Consider the following 18,580-nt stretch of genomic DNA (forward strand, 5'->3'; position numbering starts at 1 on the left):
ACACCCTAAACCTCACCTCAAGTGTTCTCTGTAACATGCATACATACTAGCTCTTTTGTAATGCGCTGAAGCTAAAATGGCTGGCAAAACTTTAACTTACATAGTGAAAAGCGAATTGCCCCCCTGATTTTAGCCCTAGAATTTGCACAGTAATTGAAAATGTAGGGAAGCTCCAGCAGCATTGCTGTGCAGTCTCATAATTCAGTCCTGTCCTTGTCCCACCCCCTGAGGGTATGAGAACCCTATGGAACCTTTGGAAATTCTGCAGAATCTAAGCAGAACATAAAGGCTGTACCCACATCATAAAGACATGCACTTAAACATACACTCATGGCCATAAGTCATTCAAAACATGTGGTAGAATTTTACATTCTATGGAAAGTTCATTCAATCAATGAATGAGACTGAAAGAAAAATAAGTGCCTGTCTTCCAGGAATCAGGTTTCTACACAGCTGTTGAATAGTAGCAGTTAAATATTTCAGTGCTGAATTTATTCAGTGTCACTCTCCCACATATATTTGTTTCTTTCCAGTTTCCCTTAGAGTGTATTTGGATAGGAAAGGTTTGTTTTGGGTTTTTTTTTTCCCCACTCCCAATCACAAAACATGTTGGCAGCCTCCTGATTTCACCAAACTGTTAGTTCTCTCAGCTAACATTCCTCTGTCATAAAGCACCGAAGTCATTAGCTCCCACTATACAAAGTGAATGTGGCATTTCTAAAGTTCACTACCTTACTCCCATAAGAGCTGAGTAAAAATTCAAAAGGTGTTCTTTAAGGTTCCTAAATGCCTAGATGATACAGCTCTTTCCAACATTACAGTGGTGTTTTGAGAGGATGAGGGTGAGGCAAAGTAAAAACTGGAATGTCTATTCCTTCTCAACCCTAAATATGGATGACAGAGGATGAGGGAGAAAAAAATAAGATGGGAGCTATTAAATGCTTTGTCGTCACTCAGAAGTGGGGAGAGATAAAAACTACCTAAAACCAGGAAGTGAAAACCAGAAACACCACTTGCCCGAATGGATATTTCCCTGTGTTCTCTGCCCTCATTACTTCCTGTCCATCCATCAGTTCCAGTTTCCGAATCTAGTACCAAACTCCTCATTAACTAAAACTGGGGGCAACATGGCAAAGATGCTTTGTTTCAACCTGATTAAATAAACATTTATTGAGCACTACTGTGTGTCCTATTAACTGCACTCAGCTCTGGGTTGGGGGTGGGGAGTGAAGGACTGACTAGCACGAGCACATATGCAACCAACAGGCACTGGGAGAAATACTCCATGAATAAAGTGTTATGAGAGCACAGAGGAAGCAGCGCTTCATCCTGCTAAAGCCTTTCTAGAAATGAAGGTACCTGAACATTCATAGTTTTTTTTTATTTTTTAAAAGATTGTATTTATTTATTTAGAGAGATAGAGTGAGCATGAGCAGAGGAAGGGGCAGAGAGAGAGAGAGACTCTCAAGCAGACTGCACTGAGCTTGAAGCCCAGTTCTGGCATTGATCCTACGACTCAGATCATGACCTGAGCTGAAATCAAGAATCAAGAATTGGGCACATTAACTGACAGAGCCACCCAGGCTCCCCCACGATTTTCAATATAAATAAATGCTCTGGCACATGAGCACACTCAGATCACACTGGTTATTTACTATAGATTGTTTATTTTCTGAAAGTTTGAGTGCTTCCATCCAATATTTAAAGACCTTGGAAAACTTAATAATAATTGTCACATAATAATATCAATATTTATCATTTATATAAGACATTAAAAATACAGTAATGAAGTGTTTCAGCAGATACCATATTCTCATTCACTAACTTAGGTCAGTTACCTTACTTGTTGGTTGAAAACAATTACCCTAAATATCCCCTAACAATGTAATTAATTGAAGCATACATTAGCATTACATGTGTCTGACTTACAGAGTAGTGATGAATATAGACCTAATAAGTAATAGGTACAGTTCTTCAGATAACTTAAAATACGTCAAAATTGAATAAGAAAATGCCGTAGTAGAATTCTATAAGATACCTGCCTGGGCTTCTGGGTGGCATAGTTAAGCATCCAACTCTTGGTTTTGGCTCAGGTGGTGATCTCAGGATCGTGAGATTGAGCCCCACATCAGCCTCTGCTCAGCACAGAGTCTGCTTGAGATTTTTCTCTTCTTCTCCCTTTGTCCCTCCTAATTGTGCACTCGCTCTCTCTCAAAATAAATAAATAGATCTGTAAAAAAAAAAAAAAAAGGAAAAATGATACATGCCAACGCTCATAGGACAAACTTAAATTCCTAGGAAAAAAGGCCAAAAGGTTCTTTTAGTCTTTGACAACCAACATGTCCACCCTCCCAGACATTAGTTCTCTCTTTTATTCCCCAATTCTTTCCTTCTTGCATTTAGATCCTAGAGTTTTCAGGCAATAGATGCTTCTAGATATTTATAAAACACTTCAGCAATCTAACCACTAGTTGTAAGAGATTATATTTCTAGAATTCAGCATTTGGCAAATCTGAGACATAAAGTGTAAGTATGTTCCTGTAATCTAATGGAGTTTTTAAAAAGTGAATCTGAAATCATTATCTTCTCATTTAAGGAAAAGTAAACACATCGGAGATATGTTTAATGAAAATTAAATAAAATTGAGGTACCTGATGTAATGATTTGAAGTTCTCCAAGTTTAGTCATGATGTCAATCAATTCTTTTGCCCAGATAAACCTTTCTTTTTTTTTTTTTTTTAATTCTCAGGAGTAAAAATGGTTTAAAGAAGAGGAAACTGACTAAGTAAGTTTTTTTTTATTATTGAGATATAACTGACATACTACATTGTTTAAATCTAAAGTGTGCAATGTGTTGATTTGATACACTGATGTAATACAGTATGATTCCCACCATAGCATTTAGCCAACACCCCGATCATGTCACATTAATTATTGTTTCATTTTGTGGTGAAAAATTTAAGATTAATCTTAGAAACTTTGAAGTATATAACACAGCAAGTTTTTATTATTTCTTTTTTAAATATTTGATTTTAAGTTCTTCATAAGATCTTAACTTTGCAAATTAAAATGCCTATCTTCTGTGTCTCTCATGAATAAATAAATAAAATCTTTAAAAAATTTTTTAAAAATAAAATGCCTGTCCTCAAATAGAAGGGATGCTTAAAAAAGAGGCAAATGTAGGGGTGCCTGGCTGGCTCTGTCAAAGGAGCATGCGACTCTTGATGTCAGGGTCATGAGTTCAAGTCCCATTTTGGGTGTAAAGATTACTTAAATAAATAAAACTTTTTTTAAAAAGAAGCAAATGTATATTACAATAGCTAGACTATTATGTGTTGGCATGTATACACATATGGACGGCAGTGACCACTCAGAAAGTGTATCACAGAGAACGAGTCAGGAGTAAGGAAAATTGCCATCATATGAAAACTGAGAAAGAAGGCATTGTTAGGAATTACAAAAAGTCTTGTAGAAAGAGGTCTGTCGTTCTAAATCTACAAAAATATCTAATAGCTACATCAAAGTTGTACAAAAACCTTTGCCATTTTATACTTTGAAATGCTGTGCTTGGTGCAGGGAAAGACTTTTACTCTATTTGATATTATAATAAGTACTTTGAGAAATGCTGTCTCAGGAAATCTCTATAATAAATAGAAAAGAATAATTACTGTAGCTAGCCTATAGTTTCGCTTATCTACCGAACTGCGAAGTCATAAGAATTAAGATTCTGATGGGCGAAAATTACCCATCAGTTGATTTCAAAAGCCTAATTAGACTGTCACCTCCAGGCATATAAAGAGTAGAGCATTTCCATACATAGAGTTCATCCTTGATACTTGCCAAGGATAAAATGTTGGTGAATTAATAGGAGGCGAATAAGAGTTCCAGCCAAATCTGTGGCATTCGTGCTAATGGAGGGCCTAATGCCCAAAAAATGTTGATGCAGAATATTTCTCTTTTTTTTTGTAAGATTTGTTATTTATTTATTTATCAGAGACACAGAGACAGAGGCAGAGACACAGGCAGAGGGGGAAGCAGGCTCCCCACGAGGAGCCCAATGCAGGACCCGATCCCCAGACTGGGATCACGCCCTGAGCCAAAGGCAGACGCTCAACCCTTGAGCCACCCAGGAGTCCCCAGAATATTTCTATTTAGCCTTGATGGGCATACAGATATTTTTTTCGGCACATACAGATAGCAATTTTTTTTTTCCTAAATCTATTTCAAATCAGTCTGTGTTACATTGACATGCATCATCTGACGGGGGAGAGATAAAGGCAACAAACCGGAAGAGAGGTCCTGTCACCCGGGAAGAATGATCTGACAGCAACAGAAAGATTTTGTGGCCCCCAAATCGTGGTTGCATTGTTGGGTGAGGCAGAGAGGCATAGACTGGAGCACGTAGACAACCAGCTCTGTAGCTCAAGAGGGGAGACTTCTCTTGGACTTCCTCCTCTCCAGGCCTGGCAGAGAGGAGAAGGAGCAGGAGAAGCAGGACATGGACAGACGTCTGGGTAGAGCATAGGAATGGGAGAGCCTGTGCCCAAGCCACAGTGTCATGTCACGTCACGTCAAACCAGCTTCCTCCTTCCTTCTTCTCATCTTCTTTCTGATCCTCCCTCCTTCTCTAAGAGCCAGTTCTTGAGGGGCTCCCCCCTACACATTTCCATTTGCTTCTTTCTCTTTACCCTTTCTCTTTCCTTCCCGAAGCCACCCTCCTGCCCCCCACCCCCTGCACCATATCTCCATGGCTCCTCTTTCCTATCTGTACCCATCCTCTTTTCACCCCTCTTTTGCTCCACCTTCTCTTCTCCCTCTTCCACCCAAACCTTGGTCCTCTTGACCTCTGTTCCCTCCCAGTTTGCTTTTGCTCCTCCTCACCATCCCCCTCCTCTCCCTGATGTTCAGTCTTCTGTTTCCTGGCCCTTCCTCTGTCTCCCTTTACCTTTTGCTTTTTCTACACACAAATATTTTCTCAGCCTACCTTCCTATTCGAGCTTCTGTTCTCCTGATAACAGGATGAAAATTGGGATCATTAAATCAATGTGCTGCTCAAAGACAACAGCCAGAGAGTGCAGGTGCAGGTCTCATGGGGGGTTCATTCTAGGATAGGAGCCCCCATGTTTAGCCTTTCTTTTAGAAGGATAGCAAGTTTGAAGGGGGAACAGCTTTTTTTTTTAAGATTTTATTTATTTATTCATGAGAGACAGAGAGAGAGAGAGAGGCAGAGACACAGGCAGAGGGAGAAGCAGGCTCCATGCACCGGGAGCCTGAGGTGGGATTCGATCCCGGGTCACCAGGATCGCGCCCTGGGCCAAAGGGCAGGCGCCAAACCGCTGTGCCACCCAGGGATCCCGGGGGAACAGCTTTTAACCAGAAGTCATTCTCCCTGGGTGCTAGTCAGCGTTCTACTGCTGAGTCGCCACATGATCTCGGACTATTCATTTGACTGTCTTAGCTTTGGCTGTCTCACCTGAAGCCTGGAGCTAATGTTGCCCATGTCTACCTCGGGGAGCAACCGTGCAATACAACATATGCAAATATGTATGCACTGTGGTGTGTTGACACAAGACATTAATGCTATTAAGTAAAATCATTAGAGTTTAATTATAACTCTGGGAGGTGTAATACCCTTTAAAATGTCCCAAAATCTTACCATAATCAGTGAGATTGGCTAATGAACAACTTTAAACAATGACTATTAAGTACTATGTATTTGCTAATAGGACATAAGATCACAGGGAGAGGATATAAACTGAGTAATTTGCAACAAGACTAGGGAAAAGGCCAGCTGTGTGGATCCTGCCAAGGTGGAAGGGCTTGAATTAGATGACAGGGTACAGCATCCTGCAGAAGCTGAGGGAACACGCTGGCATAGGAGACTCTGGGAAGGATAGGCAGCTACAGAAAACAATAGGAAATAAAATATACTTCTTATTCACAAAAAGGAGGGAAGAGATAAGAACTTTGGCTATAGATACAGAAACATAAGCTCAGATGTGTTACCTGATTGTACCTTTGAACCATTTTGATACTTTTATAGATACACAAGCCTCTAAACATGGCTCTCTAAGAGGGAGGCCCTAGGAGCTCTCTAGATATGTGCTTCATCACACTGACTCTGCCTCTGCTCTGAAGAGACAGTGTAGCTAGCAATACAGTGCCCTATAGTTGCAAAAACGGTTTAAACTTATAAGATTCTTGGGCAGCCCGGGTGGCTCAGCGGTTTAGTGCTTCCTTCAGCCCAGGGTGTGATCCTGGAGACCTGGGATCAAGTCCCACGTTGGGCTCCCTGCATGGAGCCTGCTTCTCCCTCTGCCTGTGTCTCTACACCTCTTTCTCTCTGTGTGTGTCTCTTGTGGATAAATAAATAAAATCTTTTAAAAAATAATAAACTTAAAAGGTTCTTTAACATACTGTGTGTCAACCTTGTAAGGTAAGTATGACCACAGTATTTTATGGATGTGAATGTTGAATCTCACAAGAGTTAGGTAAGTTTTCCACGATCATAGAGTAAGTAAAGTAAAACCATGTCTCAAACAGTTCTTCAGATGCCAATCCTTTGTTCTATCCCATAAATCAGTTTTCTAGAGACAATATGCATACATGTATATATGTAATATGTTATTGCTAGCTAGCATAAGAGCTGATTGAAAATCTAGAGATCTCTCCCATGTCGAGGAAGTGTAATATATAAGGCTCTCTCTTTAATCCCAACATCTTAGGGACTGGTGACTTTAACACACCAAAGCAAGATGAGTGCTTAACCTTGGAGAAGTAAAGTTTCTTTTTTCTCCAAGAAAATTGTTCATGTTCAAAAAGTGTGGCATGAAACAGTCAAAATATCTGTCAGCCAGATTTTTAAAACATACATTTTTTGTGTGTTTGATAAAGCCCAGTTCAACTGGATGACTTTGATGCCTACATCAAGGACATGGCCAAAGACTCTGACTATAAATTTTCTCTTCAATTTGAGGTGAGTGGACCAAGTATTTCCTACTTTCTATGGTAGATGAGGCATGGGACTTGGCAGATGGGCACTGGTGTCATTTCTCTGTTCACTGGGCTGTACTTGTCATCTGGTTCATGATGGTAATTGCACTAGGGGTGTCTCACCTGCTGGTTCTGACTGAGGACATCAACCCTTTGCAGGTCAGGGCTAGGGTGACACCGTGGGAGGAAAGGAGAACAGATGTGGGTAGCAGGGTGAACAAACACAGTTATAGGAGAAACCATCACTGAACATCAGTGCAATTGAGTGTGCAGAGGAAAGCAAGGCAGGGATTTAGGTGTGAAAGAGAATTTCATTTTCAGGGAATTTTTAGTGTGTCTCTTATATGTCACTTAGGCCACAGTAAGGGTAGGTGGTGGTTGAAATGGGCTCCCTTTGTCTTCTGGGCACAGAAGAGCCTGGGCAGGCTGGGAAGGGGGTGGGGATCCTTTTATAGCAGTCGGACTCCTGGTGTTCTGCTTCATATTTCTTTGTGAGGTCTCCTTTACTTTTCTTGGGGAAACTGGGAAGAGACTTACACATGATTAATGTGCAAGAAGGAAAAAAATGGCAACACCCCCTTTCTCTGAAGCACGTGTATTCTTTGAGTCCAAGACCACGTTTCAGAGTAGGTAGAAATGAGTCAGCCTTGGATCTCAGCAGTGTGAGGACTATAACTGGTCCTCAGGTGTTCTTCCCATATATTTCACAGCTCAGGACAGTCTGGGTGGCCTCATCCTTCAGGGTCCTACAGCAAGGCTCAGGTGGTCTGTGATTTAAGGAAACCAGGGAAAAGAAAAAGATAAGGTGATAAATTTGGAAATGTTTTCTTAAAAGTGTTTTGTGTGAAATGCCAGGTTGTTGAATGTAGCTGCTTTCCCCTCATTATACATATTCATTTCTTCTTTCCCCTCATCAGCTGATAGCCCCTCATATCTTAGGTCTGCAAGAAGCAGCGGAAGTCCTGGTGTGTATGTACTAAGAGGGAATTTAAGGATGAGAAGAGCTTTACACATAACCAAATACAAAACCCCCTAACTACCATCCATGCCATCAGAAATTCAACAGAGAGCCTGGCTCAGTTATCCATTGCACACAAGTGTGCAAGAAGTTGTAGATGCTACACCAAATGCTATAGCTCAACTTTGGTATGAACTAGAGATCTATGGCAAGTATGGCATTTCAGGAAAAAAAAAGGAGTCTTTCTATAAGAACACATATGCCAAAACTCAGGGAAAAAAATAAATGTCTGGATAATTCTGATAATGGTGAGGAAAATTATGATGGGTATACACTTTCAAATTCATTGAAGCCTCCAGCTCTTAATTCCTACAAGATTCATGTTACCTTGGCGACACAGCTAGCATCTATGCCCTCCCTGGGAGGATTAGGAGTACCTCTCAGTTTATGCCATCAAACCTCAGTGTAATTATTACTCTGCTTCTGAAGTGCATCATTATAAAGAAAATTCAAAGAGCCATCTTTTGGTAAAAAGAAAAGATGATTTTAGTTGTGAATGACACGCCATTCAAACTAGTTTAGATCAAAGAAAGGGAATTTGTTCAAAGGATGCTGAGATATTTAATCAAAGGAGCCATATAACCAGAGCTAAACCAGAGGGAGTAAAGGGAACAGCTCAGTCTTGGGAATGACTGGAATCAGAAGCCACACCTTGCACAGACTCCTTCTTTTTTTTTTTTTTTTTTCCCCTCACTTCTGCTTCTCTCTCTGTCTTGGCTCTTTCTCTGCAAACCAACTTTTTTCGCACAGTGGAAAACACAGCCACCCACAACCCTTGAGTATCACATCCTATAGTTTCCACAGTTTCCAAAGGGAACTGTTGACTCTCCTTCTTATTCAGAACAGGAAGCTTACTAGAACCACTTAGCTAAACCAAAAGAGAGCATTATTCCCAGGAAAAGAAAGGGCACTGGAGAACCAAACAATTAGTGATCAGATCCTAGCTTCAGATGCTTCAAAAATGTGAAAAGTAGAATAATAAATTTTATGTCCTAAATGTTTAATTTATAATATGCTGAGAGCTTTTATCCATTCATTATATAAATGAACACATTCAGGCTTATTCCATAAGAATTATAAAGGAGGTGGGAATGTACTAAAGTGGGAATCCAAAACCTTTTGTCCTGACTACCATTTTGCCATTACTTAATATTGGAAAAAAGCCATAATTCCTCATCACCTCAATTCGTTGATCCATTAAATGAGTGGGCCAAACTAAATCAATGTTTCCCAACTGGGCCAGTACCAAGTAGTCCCCTAGGGTGAGTTTGGGGGGGTGTGAGGAGCATATTTTGTTCTCACAATGACTTGGGAAGAAACTACTCATGGTATTCCATAGAGAAAGGGACAGGGATGATGAATGTTCTGCTGAGTGGGAGTCCTGCACAATAAAGAATTGACCCAGGCCAGTAGTATTCCATTGAAAGATACTGGACTAAATCTGGGACAAGGGTACATCCATGCTTTCTGACTCATGTGTATTAGAATTCTCCAGAGAATCAGACCAATAGGAAATATATACATATATACATAAAAACACTAATACAATATAATATAGTAATATAATTCATCCATAAGTTCATTACATTATGTAATTACACTTTATAATTCTTATATAATTCTTATGTATATCCTATATATGATCATATAATAGAAGAAATATATATAGAAAGAGACAGACTTATTTTAAGAAACTGGCTCATACTGTTGTGGGAGCTAGCAAGTTTGAAATCTGCAGGGCAGGCTGTGAACCGAGGGAAGAATTGAAGTTGCTGCTCAATCCAAAGCAGTCTGGAAGCAGAATTTCCTCCTCCTCAGGGCACTTCAATCTTTTCTCTTAGGGTCTTCAACTGATGGATGAGGCCCACCCATAGTTATGGAGAGTAATCTGCTTTCTCAAAGCCTACTAATTTAAATGTTAATCACATCCAAAAAAAAAAAAGACCAAGCACTATATAGCCTAAGCAAGTTGACACATAGAATTAACCATCACACCATAATTTGAAGGAGTGTTTAGTATCATTATTTATTCCAAAGCTTTTTTTTTCATATATCTTTGTTCTTAGAACATTGTTGATCATACATGTAATTTATTTGGTGCCAGAGATATTGCATCTCTGCTCTAGTGAGAAAATTCAAATGATTCTCCAGAAGTCTGCCTTAAATCACAGGCTCAGGCTGTATTTTTTGAGCTAACATTTGCCAAAGCAGTGACCCAGTGATCTAACTCACTTCCTTTTGCAACCATCAGCCCTCAGGCACTGCCAGCCTCCAGCCCAACCTGCCTCCACCACCCCCATTTGGTGGTTCCATGTCAGGGCTCCTCATCTGTTTTCAAAGACTCATACCCTTACCTGATTTTAGGACGCATGTCAGATCTTTCACGTGGCAGCCCTCAAGTTTTCCTGAAATTGATAATTAATCAAAACTTCTGGGGAGAAAAAGGTCCCCTGCTCTAATAGGAACCCAAGAGAGTATTAATTAAGGTGGCTGAATCAGCTGATCTAGCTAACTTCAGTAGCTGAACAGTTACTCGTTCTGTTTGTATGAATGCTTAATATTTGTATTCATTTTGATACTGACATTGAAAGATCCTACTCATCCTGAGAAATTACATCATTTGTAAGCATTATGCAAATTGAAACTAATGTCTGGATTTACATCTATTACCAATACAGCTATAAGTCATACAAGAAGCAATATGACTTGCTAATTTGCACTCACTAAATACATTCCTTATTCACCCAGCATTTGATTTTGGATCTGCTGGAAAGATTGATTATCCTGATGAAAATGTGCATCTTTTCTTAAGGAGGTTTGGGACTTGGGGATTAGATTCAATTCCTCATTTCGTATGTCTCATATGGAAAGGTTTTGAAGAGCCAGACTTTAGAGCTCGAAGTTTGAGAGCCCACGAGACATGCCATATATTGCTCATTCTGCCATTAATTTCTATGTTTTATATTTGTTTGCTCAGGATGCTAGTGAAAGCCCTCAACAATCTTTGTTCAGAAATGTGGTTGCAAAGGGAAAAGCAAACTGCATCACTTGCCGTGTAGTTTATGAGAGATGAGCTTTGATTTCGGATAGTAACTCCCATTTGCAGCTGTTCCAGTCCAGTTCGCTGGAGACCTACCTGCAGTCTTTGAAATAAGGCACCTCAGACCCTCTCCAACAGTTCTGACTCCAGGAGTCTTGCTTGATTCCCAGACCTGAGTTTTCCTTCCTCTTGTTCCTCATCTTCTAGGTTTGGTCTCTGTTTCCAAGTGCCAGTGCTAGCCATCTGTCCAGGGGCTAGAATGGTGCCCCTAAATCCTACCCTAGTGACCAGGGCCCTGCTAACTACTGCTAGACTTTCCTGAGGTTGGTATCCTTCTGCAGTCCTCCATCACCACCCCCAGATGCCCATGACTGCTGCACCCCATTCTTCCTTTAGAGTATCTGCCATGGGTGGCATCATGTCCCCCAAAAGACACGTTCAAGCTCCCGCCACTCAGGACCTCAGAATATAACCTTATTTGGAAACTCAGTCATTGCATATTTGGTTAAGCTGAGGTCATACTGGAGTGGTGGGCTCTTAGTCTGGCTAGGGTCGCAGCAGAAACACAGTTGTGTGAAGACACAGAGACAAACAGGGAGAATGCCATGTGGTGACGAAGGCAGAGATTAGAGTCAAACAGCTGCAAGTAAAGGAATAACCAAGATTGCCAGCAAACCATCAGATGCTGGGAAGAGGCAGGAAGGTTGCCCTCATATTCCTCTATAAGTGACAGAGGTCAGAAGTCTCCACTGACACCTCAATTCTAGATATATAGCCTCCAGAACTATAGGACAATGAACTTCTGTTGCTCTAAGCCACGCAGCTTGTGGTACTTTGTTATGGCAGCCCTCAGAAATGAGTACAAAGCCTCACTAAATACCTTGTTCTAAATCCTGTCTCCTTTTATGTTCACCTGAAAACTAGCCAGACCTTGCCCAGTTCCACCGAGCCTTCTACTTGGCCCAGGTGGCACCACTGCTGTCAACCCCACTGATGACTCCTTATTTGTTCTGTAGTCTACTAATCGAACTCCCCTGACTCAGATGAGTTAGCACTTGAGTGACACTAGAGTGAGAATACAGTTTGTGCCCTTCTCAGATTACTGTGCATGTTAATGGACTGAAGGTGCCCTCTCCAAATCGATATGCCAAGGTGCCCTCTCCAAATTGATATGTCAAAGAGATGGAGGCTTGGGAAGGAAAGCAGGGTTAGACAAAAATGGGTCATGTGAGCACACAGCGAGACGATGGTCACGTGCAGGCCAGGAGAAGCCCCAGAATGAAATGAATGAAATCCACCTCGTCAGCCCCTTGATCTTAGACAAGTCAGCCTCCAGAACTGTGAGAGACACATTTCCATTGTTTAAGGCATCTGGTCTACGGCATTTTGCAATGCCAGCCTGAACAGACTAACACAGCGCATATGTTGCATGCTTCAAACACAGCCAACCCAACATAGACTGCCATCGGGCTTTGGTGACTGTATTAGCTTCTTAGGGCTGCCATAACAAATCCCCACAGTCCTGGTGACTTAAAACAACAGAAATTTTTCCTCTCGTAATTCTAGAGGCTGGAAGTCCAAAACCAAAGTGTTATCAGGGCCATGTTTCCTTTGAACGCTCTAGGGGAAAAACCCTTCTTTGCTTCTTCCAGCTTCTGGAGGCTCCAGGCGCTCTTTGGCTTTACTGCTGCCTGATTCCAATCTCTCTGCCATTAAACAGCCTTCTCCTCTCTCTTAGAAGGACATTTGTTCCTAGTTTCAAGACCCACTCAGATAATACATAATAATCGCATCCGATGATCCATAACTTAATTATATCTGCGCAGCAGCTTTTTAAATAAGGCCACGTTCACAGGTTCTGGGGTTTAGAATGTGGACATATCTTTTGGGGAGTCACGACTCAACCCACTATGGATGAACTACATGGCCCAGAGAAAAAAAAACACACAATGATAAATCTTAACAGAAACAGAACTGGCAATGGAAAATGCAAAAATGATTTATGTCGGTTTCAGGCCATCACCTCGTACTTTGCCTTTACGAAGATTTAAGCCTCTGGAGTTTCCATATGGTCGGAAAGAGAATGACTGCAGAGCTACTGAACTGGAAACTTAGTATTTGATTTTCCACTTAGTGACAGACTAAATTACAAAAGATTGTGAGGCATTTTGTGTATACCCTCTGTTCCTGATCTGCTGAGGTTCAGCTTTGGCAATTTACATTTACAGTGTTCAGCCAATTAAACCTCTCTTATCAACTAAGGGCATTTACAGCAGGGAGGCAACATACAATTAAAGTTCTATCAGTTAGTCGGCTTCCATATGTGCTCCAGCTCTCAATTCCAATCTGTTTCCACACTTTTCTTTTGTATCTGAGGCCTCTTCCTGTGGCTCATCAGTCTGTCCCCAAAGCGGGGGATTTGCAGGGAAAGTTGTTGGTCTGTTAGGACAAATGGCAGAGGAGGGAGATCGCATCCAGGCAAAGCAAAACAAAGGATCCTAACAGGAGTATTCCACAGTCATTTTCGATAGTGCTGTATTAATATTTGTTAAGTTTAATCATTCTGTTGTATTGCATGATATGTGGCTGGGAGATGGAAATATTGAAAGCCTTATCTTACCGATAACTAAACTGATGTTACCAAGAGTTGAACTACGTTTCCAAGACCCTACAGTTAATGAGTGGTACACCAAAATCAGCCAGATGTTTTGACAAACTATCTCTAAAGACACCCTCTAAAGGAGGTAGACTTCCAAAATATTTTAAGCAATGGGAGCATCATTTAAAATTAGTTTATAGCTGCCAGGAAGAACTAACCTAAAAATAACACTGATTTGGTTGAAGTTTGCCAAAAATAAATTTTGTTACTTCTAAGAACAACAGAGTCAGTCTTTGAAAACCTTTTAAAATGGAAGAACCACTTATAAAGTGACAGTGACAAGCTTCTGGTTAAAGGCATTTAGTAAGCAAGGATTTTGCCTGAGGCAGAACAACTCACTTTGTGAATTGAGGATTAAAGGCAGTATAGTTTGTCTTTAAAGTTGGCATCAACTTGAGCCCCAAGAGCCTGAGATCTTGTGATCTCAAAAAGCCCAAAGTATTGCAGGATGAAAGGAGGAGAGAAATCTAAATGATTCAGGTTGGCCTGTCCATCCATGCTGACCACAGCCTTGCATCCCAGTACCAGTAGGCGCATTGTGCTGGCAAGAAACTTCTATGTGGAAGCAGTGAAGACCCAAGAACTCAGTCTCTTTAAAGCATATGCTTTGCAAAGAACACTGAAATACCCAGACAGAAAGGCCATGAAAGAGATATGCCAGCTCAGTCTCTCAAAACATCACCAATGTCTCCAAGCCCTTTGAAAAGTCTTTCAAAGACGCTCCCAAACTCTTCCCCAAGATATGACGTATTCTTCCCATGGATGATTTACAGCAAGATTTACAGCAAGTAGTTTCTCTACTGCCTCAGTTAATATTACATAGGGGTGGATACTATATAGGTAATTCCATTTGTAGATGGTTATATACACTGTTTACTCGTATTTCCCTGACATTTGTCCAGGAACATAACCAGATCTGCAGTGCTGGTTGTGCACTGGCCAATTCCAGAGAGCTATTCACAAGCACCACAGCGTGAACAATGCCTCCTGGGAAGCCCAGGTGGCCTGACCCTAACTGCTTGTTTCCTATAAGATACATGAGATGAAAACTTAGAAGCCCCCACTGTCCCGTAATATAATCTTTTTGAAGTGTGAGGGTTGTCTGTTTGTATAAAAATTGCCCTACCAGTGCACATCCTGATAATAGGATTTATAGGGGTACTGATACATATATACAGATATTTGTACTTTCCTATTTTCACTGGAGGGTTTTGCCTACCCACTACTGATTCATCCTTACTGTTAAATTTATTTTCAGATATTTAGTGCCCATAGATCTTAATTCTTGTAACGTGGGGACTATTCACTAATCATTCTTCACTCTTTCTTTTACTACTTTTACTAATGCCTATTGCCTGCAGGAGAAATACCTACATTTCCCCACAGAATAGAAATATTTATACATATTGCATAAATTTCAGTTAATATATACCTCCAAAAATCTGAAATGTGTCTCTGTTTTCAAATTTTCCGTACCTTGAATGATACAGATAATTCTTTCCTTCTCTACATGATCACTAAGCTATTCAGAGTATTTACATATGATATTAGCCAGTTATTCCTGCAATAATGCTATATAAGCATCATACAGTGTAAATCTCAAAATCTCAGTGACCTGCTACATTTATTTATTTTCCTCCTCAAGTGTCTGTAGGACAGTGGGCTCGTCTGCTTCAGGCAGTGGGTCAGGGTCAGATTTGCTCCAAGCATCTCCTCATTCTGAGACTAGCAAATTCCCTGAGCCTGTTCTTTTCATGGCAGATGGCAGGAGTACAAGAGGGAAACCAGACTGAGCAAGCACACTTAGAGCTTCTGATAGGAACGATTTCTACCCAAGTTCATTGGCCAAAGCAAATTGAGAACAGTGGAGTAGAGAAGTACTCTCCATCCCAAAGAGGAGCAATTGGAACATCACGTGGAAGAGGGAGTGCTAATTTTATTATAGGCAGGGAGTGAGGAATAATCCAATTGTGAACAATGAGCCACCATGAACAATAATCCACACTGAGTGCAGAAATCTCAACTCTATTCTCTGTCATTTACAGGAGTTGAAATTGATTGGACTGGACATTCCACACTTTGCTGCAGATCTTCCACTGAACCGATGTAAAAATCGTTACACAAACATCCTACCATGTAAGATTGTCACTAGAGCCTATCTTATTCATGTCTCTCAAAGGCTGACAGACTGTTGCTGCAGATTGATCAGTTTCACCAATCTCTGGCTGAGCCCAGTTGTAGTCTGGATCCTCAAGGCCATCTCTGTGATTGCATTAATCCCATTCATGCTTTGATGTTACTAGATCCCATCCTATGTAGGAATATTGAATTTCTTTGAATTGTGTCCAATGATCTGGGAAGACTGACCATTTGGTTCTCCGGAGATCAAAAATCTTAGCCAAATTAGGATAAGATAACCCAAGCTCTCATAAATTATTTTCAATCAAATCCCTGACAAGGGAAGGAGGGCAATGTACTAAAATGTCTCCTCTTTCTTACTTCTGCAGAGTCTCTTATTGCTTAGCATTTGTGATAAAAGCAACATTTGAGAAAAAAGTAATATGAAACACTTACAGGAATTAAAATATATTCCAATATAGACTTAACTGTCCTCTCTGCCACACTGGGTGGAGGTGTGGGCTGGTGCTGGGAGAAGTGGAAAAGGAAGGAGGGGAGCTGAAAAAGCTCTAGAAGAACTCTCTCCTTGATCAGCCTTCTTGATAAAATCACATGGTGTCATCATTATAACACTTCACATCTGTACACATTCCAAAATGTGCTTTTTCTCATCTGAAGTCTGTTTACACAAAGCCTGTGCAACTCCATCTTCTCTGGATTTCCCAAAAGTAGTGGGTTCTCTGGATGTACTAGGTGACATGGAAATCATGGATTTAGGCTACAAATCTAGCCTTCCATACAACCAACCAGATATTTTAGTTCTTCTGAATATTCTGCTCCTGCAAAATGCCCCCAAAACTTGGAGACAAGCATAGGGGAGCTGATGGAGAGGAAACGGTGATTGAGATGTGTTCTTATATTTATTTAAACAAGAAACTAAGATTGAGGTGTGGCTGTAATATCAGGCTAAAGTAAACTTGATCTACCCTGTCACGGGCTGATCTGACTTGCTATTTGGATAGAGAAGGTCAAGACAATTCTTCTTTCCCTTCTCGTTTTCAATATTTCTTTTCTTCTTGTTCTTTACAGATGACTTCAGCCGAGTGAGATTAGTCTCCATGAATGAAGAGGAAGGCACAGACTATATCAATGCCAACTACATTCCCGTAAGTAAAAGACAATAACAAATTTCTTAAAACAAGGCATCCAAATTCTACCTCAGCCAGAATTATTAGGGCTCCAGGGATGCATCAAACAGCCCTAAAGAGAGCCATTGTCCACCTGGCTACCCAATTCGCAGGGACCGTTCCCACTATTCCTCTTCTGAATGACGAATGGGGGGAAGAGCCTATTGATGAGTAATGTTCGGATTTCTTTGTAAAGATCTGGTGAAAGTGAAAGTAAATAATTACACTAAAGATCATTTTTCTTGTGTTGAAACTTCAGTCTTGGCAACCCAACTCAAAGGTCTCCACCTGAGCCCCCTGTGCTTTAAAAATAGTGACTGTTCTTGTAAAAAGATTTTTATCAGCTTCAGAGAACAGTGCTTACAATCACAAGGACCTGCACGGGTCAGTTACTCTGATTACTTCTTTGATGAAAAAGGAAGAGAACATTACCCAGGTGTGTGATCCTTGGCCAGGGTTATTTCTGGTAAATTTTCAGTGTTTCCTCATTCCTGTGGAATGGTATTTGGTGTTGGCGGTGACTCCTTAGGTGACAACTTTGTCACTTAATCTTTCAGGGATACAATTCACCCCAGGAGTACATTGCTACGCAGGGGCCACTGCCTGAAACCAGAAATGACTTTTGGAAGATGGTCCTACAACAGAAGTCCCAGATTATTGTCATGCTCACTCAGTGTAATGAGAAAAGAAGGGTAAGTGCCTAATGGGGCTGTCCCCGCTGGCAGCAAAATCAGCAGTAGCCATGGCCTGAGTGTTTCCTATGTACCAGAAACTTCCATTTGCTTCATTTTTCATCCTCACAATAGTACTATACAGTTCTTCAGAGGGAAGTACTTTTGTTTCCCCTAAGTAAACACAGACTGTTTCTTCCTTAGCCTGTTTGTTTGAAAAGGTTTTGCCATTGTCACCTCAGGTGAAATGTGACCATTACTGGCCGTTCACAGAAGAACCCATAGCTTACGGAGACATCACCGTAGAGATGGTCTCGGAGGAAGAGCGGGACGACTGGGCCTGCAGACACTTCAGAATCAACTATGTAAGTCATGAAGCACAAGTTCGGATACTGTCCTCGTGCTGTGGAGACACCCACATGTCAGGGACCAGCCAACCCACCATCAGGTCAGACTGTGAGCTCCTCAGGCTTTGGAATCCTGCTTTCTTCAAGAGATAAATCCCACTTTTAAGGTAGTTATTTCCTATTTCATCCATAATGGTGTGGATGAGATGATTAGCCTGGAGAGCACCAGGAAAGAATAAAATGTCCTCAAGTTTCCATTTCAGGTTAGCCCAGGGCGATAGAAGCCACGGGGAATTATTGCTCATCAGGTACAATTGAGGAGAGAAGTTCTCATGACTTATGCTAATTACATGTAAGTATAATTAGGATACATAAGACACACTTAAACTTGAAGCACTTAAACAAGATTTAGTAGTTTTGGTTTGGTTTTGTTTGGCTTTTTCCCTTATTTTTAGATCTGGTTTTATTATTATTATTTCAAATGTTCTTCTAGGCCTTTTATATCATGGTTCCATCCCTCTTAAAATACTATTGATTTCTGAATATT

At 40.8% G+C, this 18,580-nt stretch overlaps 1 protein-coding gene across 2 annotated transcripts in view; it reads left to right on the plus strand.

The window, feature by feature from the left end:
* PTPRO (protein tyrosine phosphatase receptor type O) overlaps positions 1–18,580 on the plus strand; it is a 235,899-nt gene that overhangs the window by 202,437 nt on the left and 14,882 nt on the right. For both annotated transcript variants that reach the window (XM_055318687.1, XM_055318688.1), the window contains 6 exons: positions 2,750–2,785; positions 6,895–6,976; positions 15,756–15,846; positions 16,918–16,994; positions 17,573–17,707; positions 17,929–18,051. In XM_055318687.1, the coding sequence (XP_055174662.1) occupies positions 2,750–2,785; positions 6,895–6,976; positions 15,756–15,846; positions 16,918–16,994; positions 17,573–17,707; positions 17,929–18,051 (544 nt within the window). The remainder of the gene's footprint in view (positions 1–2,749; positions 2,786–6,894; positions 6,977–15,755; positions 15,847–16,917; positions 16,995–17,572; positions 17,708–17,928; positions 18,052–18,580) is intronic.

This window comes from Nyctereutes procyonoides, unplaced genomic scaffold (assembly GCF_905146905.1).
Source record: "Nyctereutes procyonoides isolate TBG_1078 unplaced genomic scaffold, NYPRO_anot_genome, whole genome shotgun sequence".
Classification (NCBI taxonomy): domain Eukaryota; kingdom Metazoa; phylum Chordata; class Mammalia; order Carnivora; family Canidae; genus Nyctereutes; species Nyctereutes procyonoides.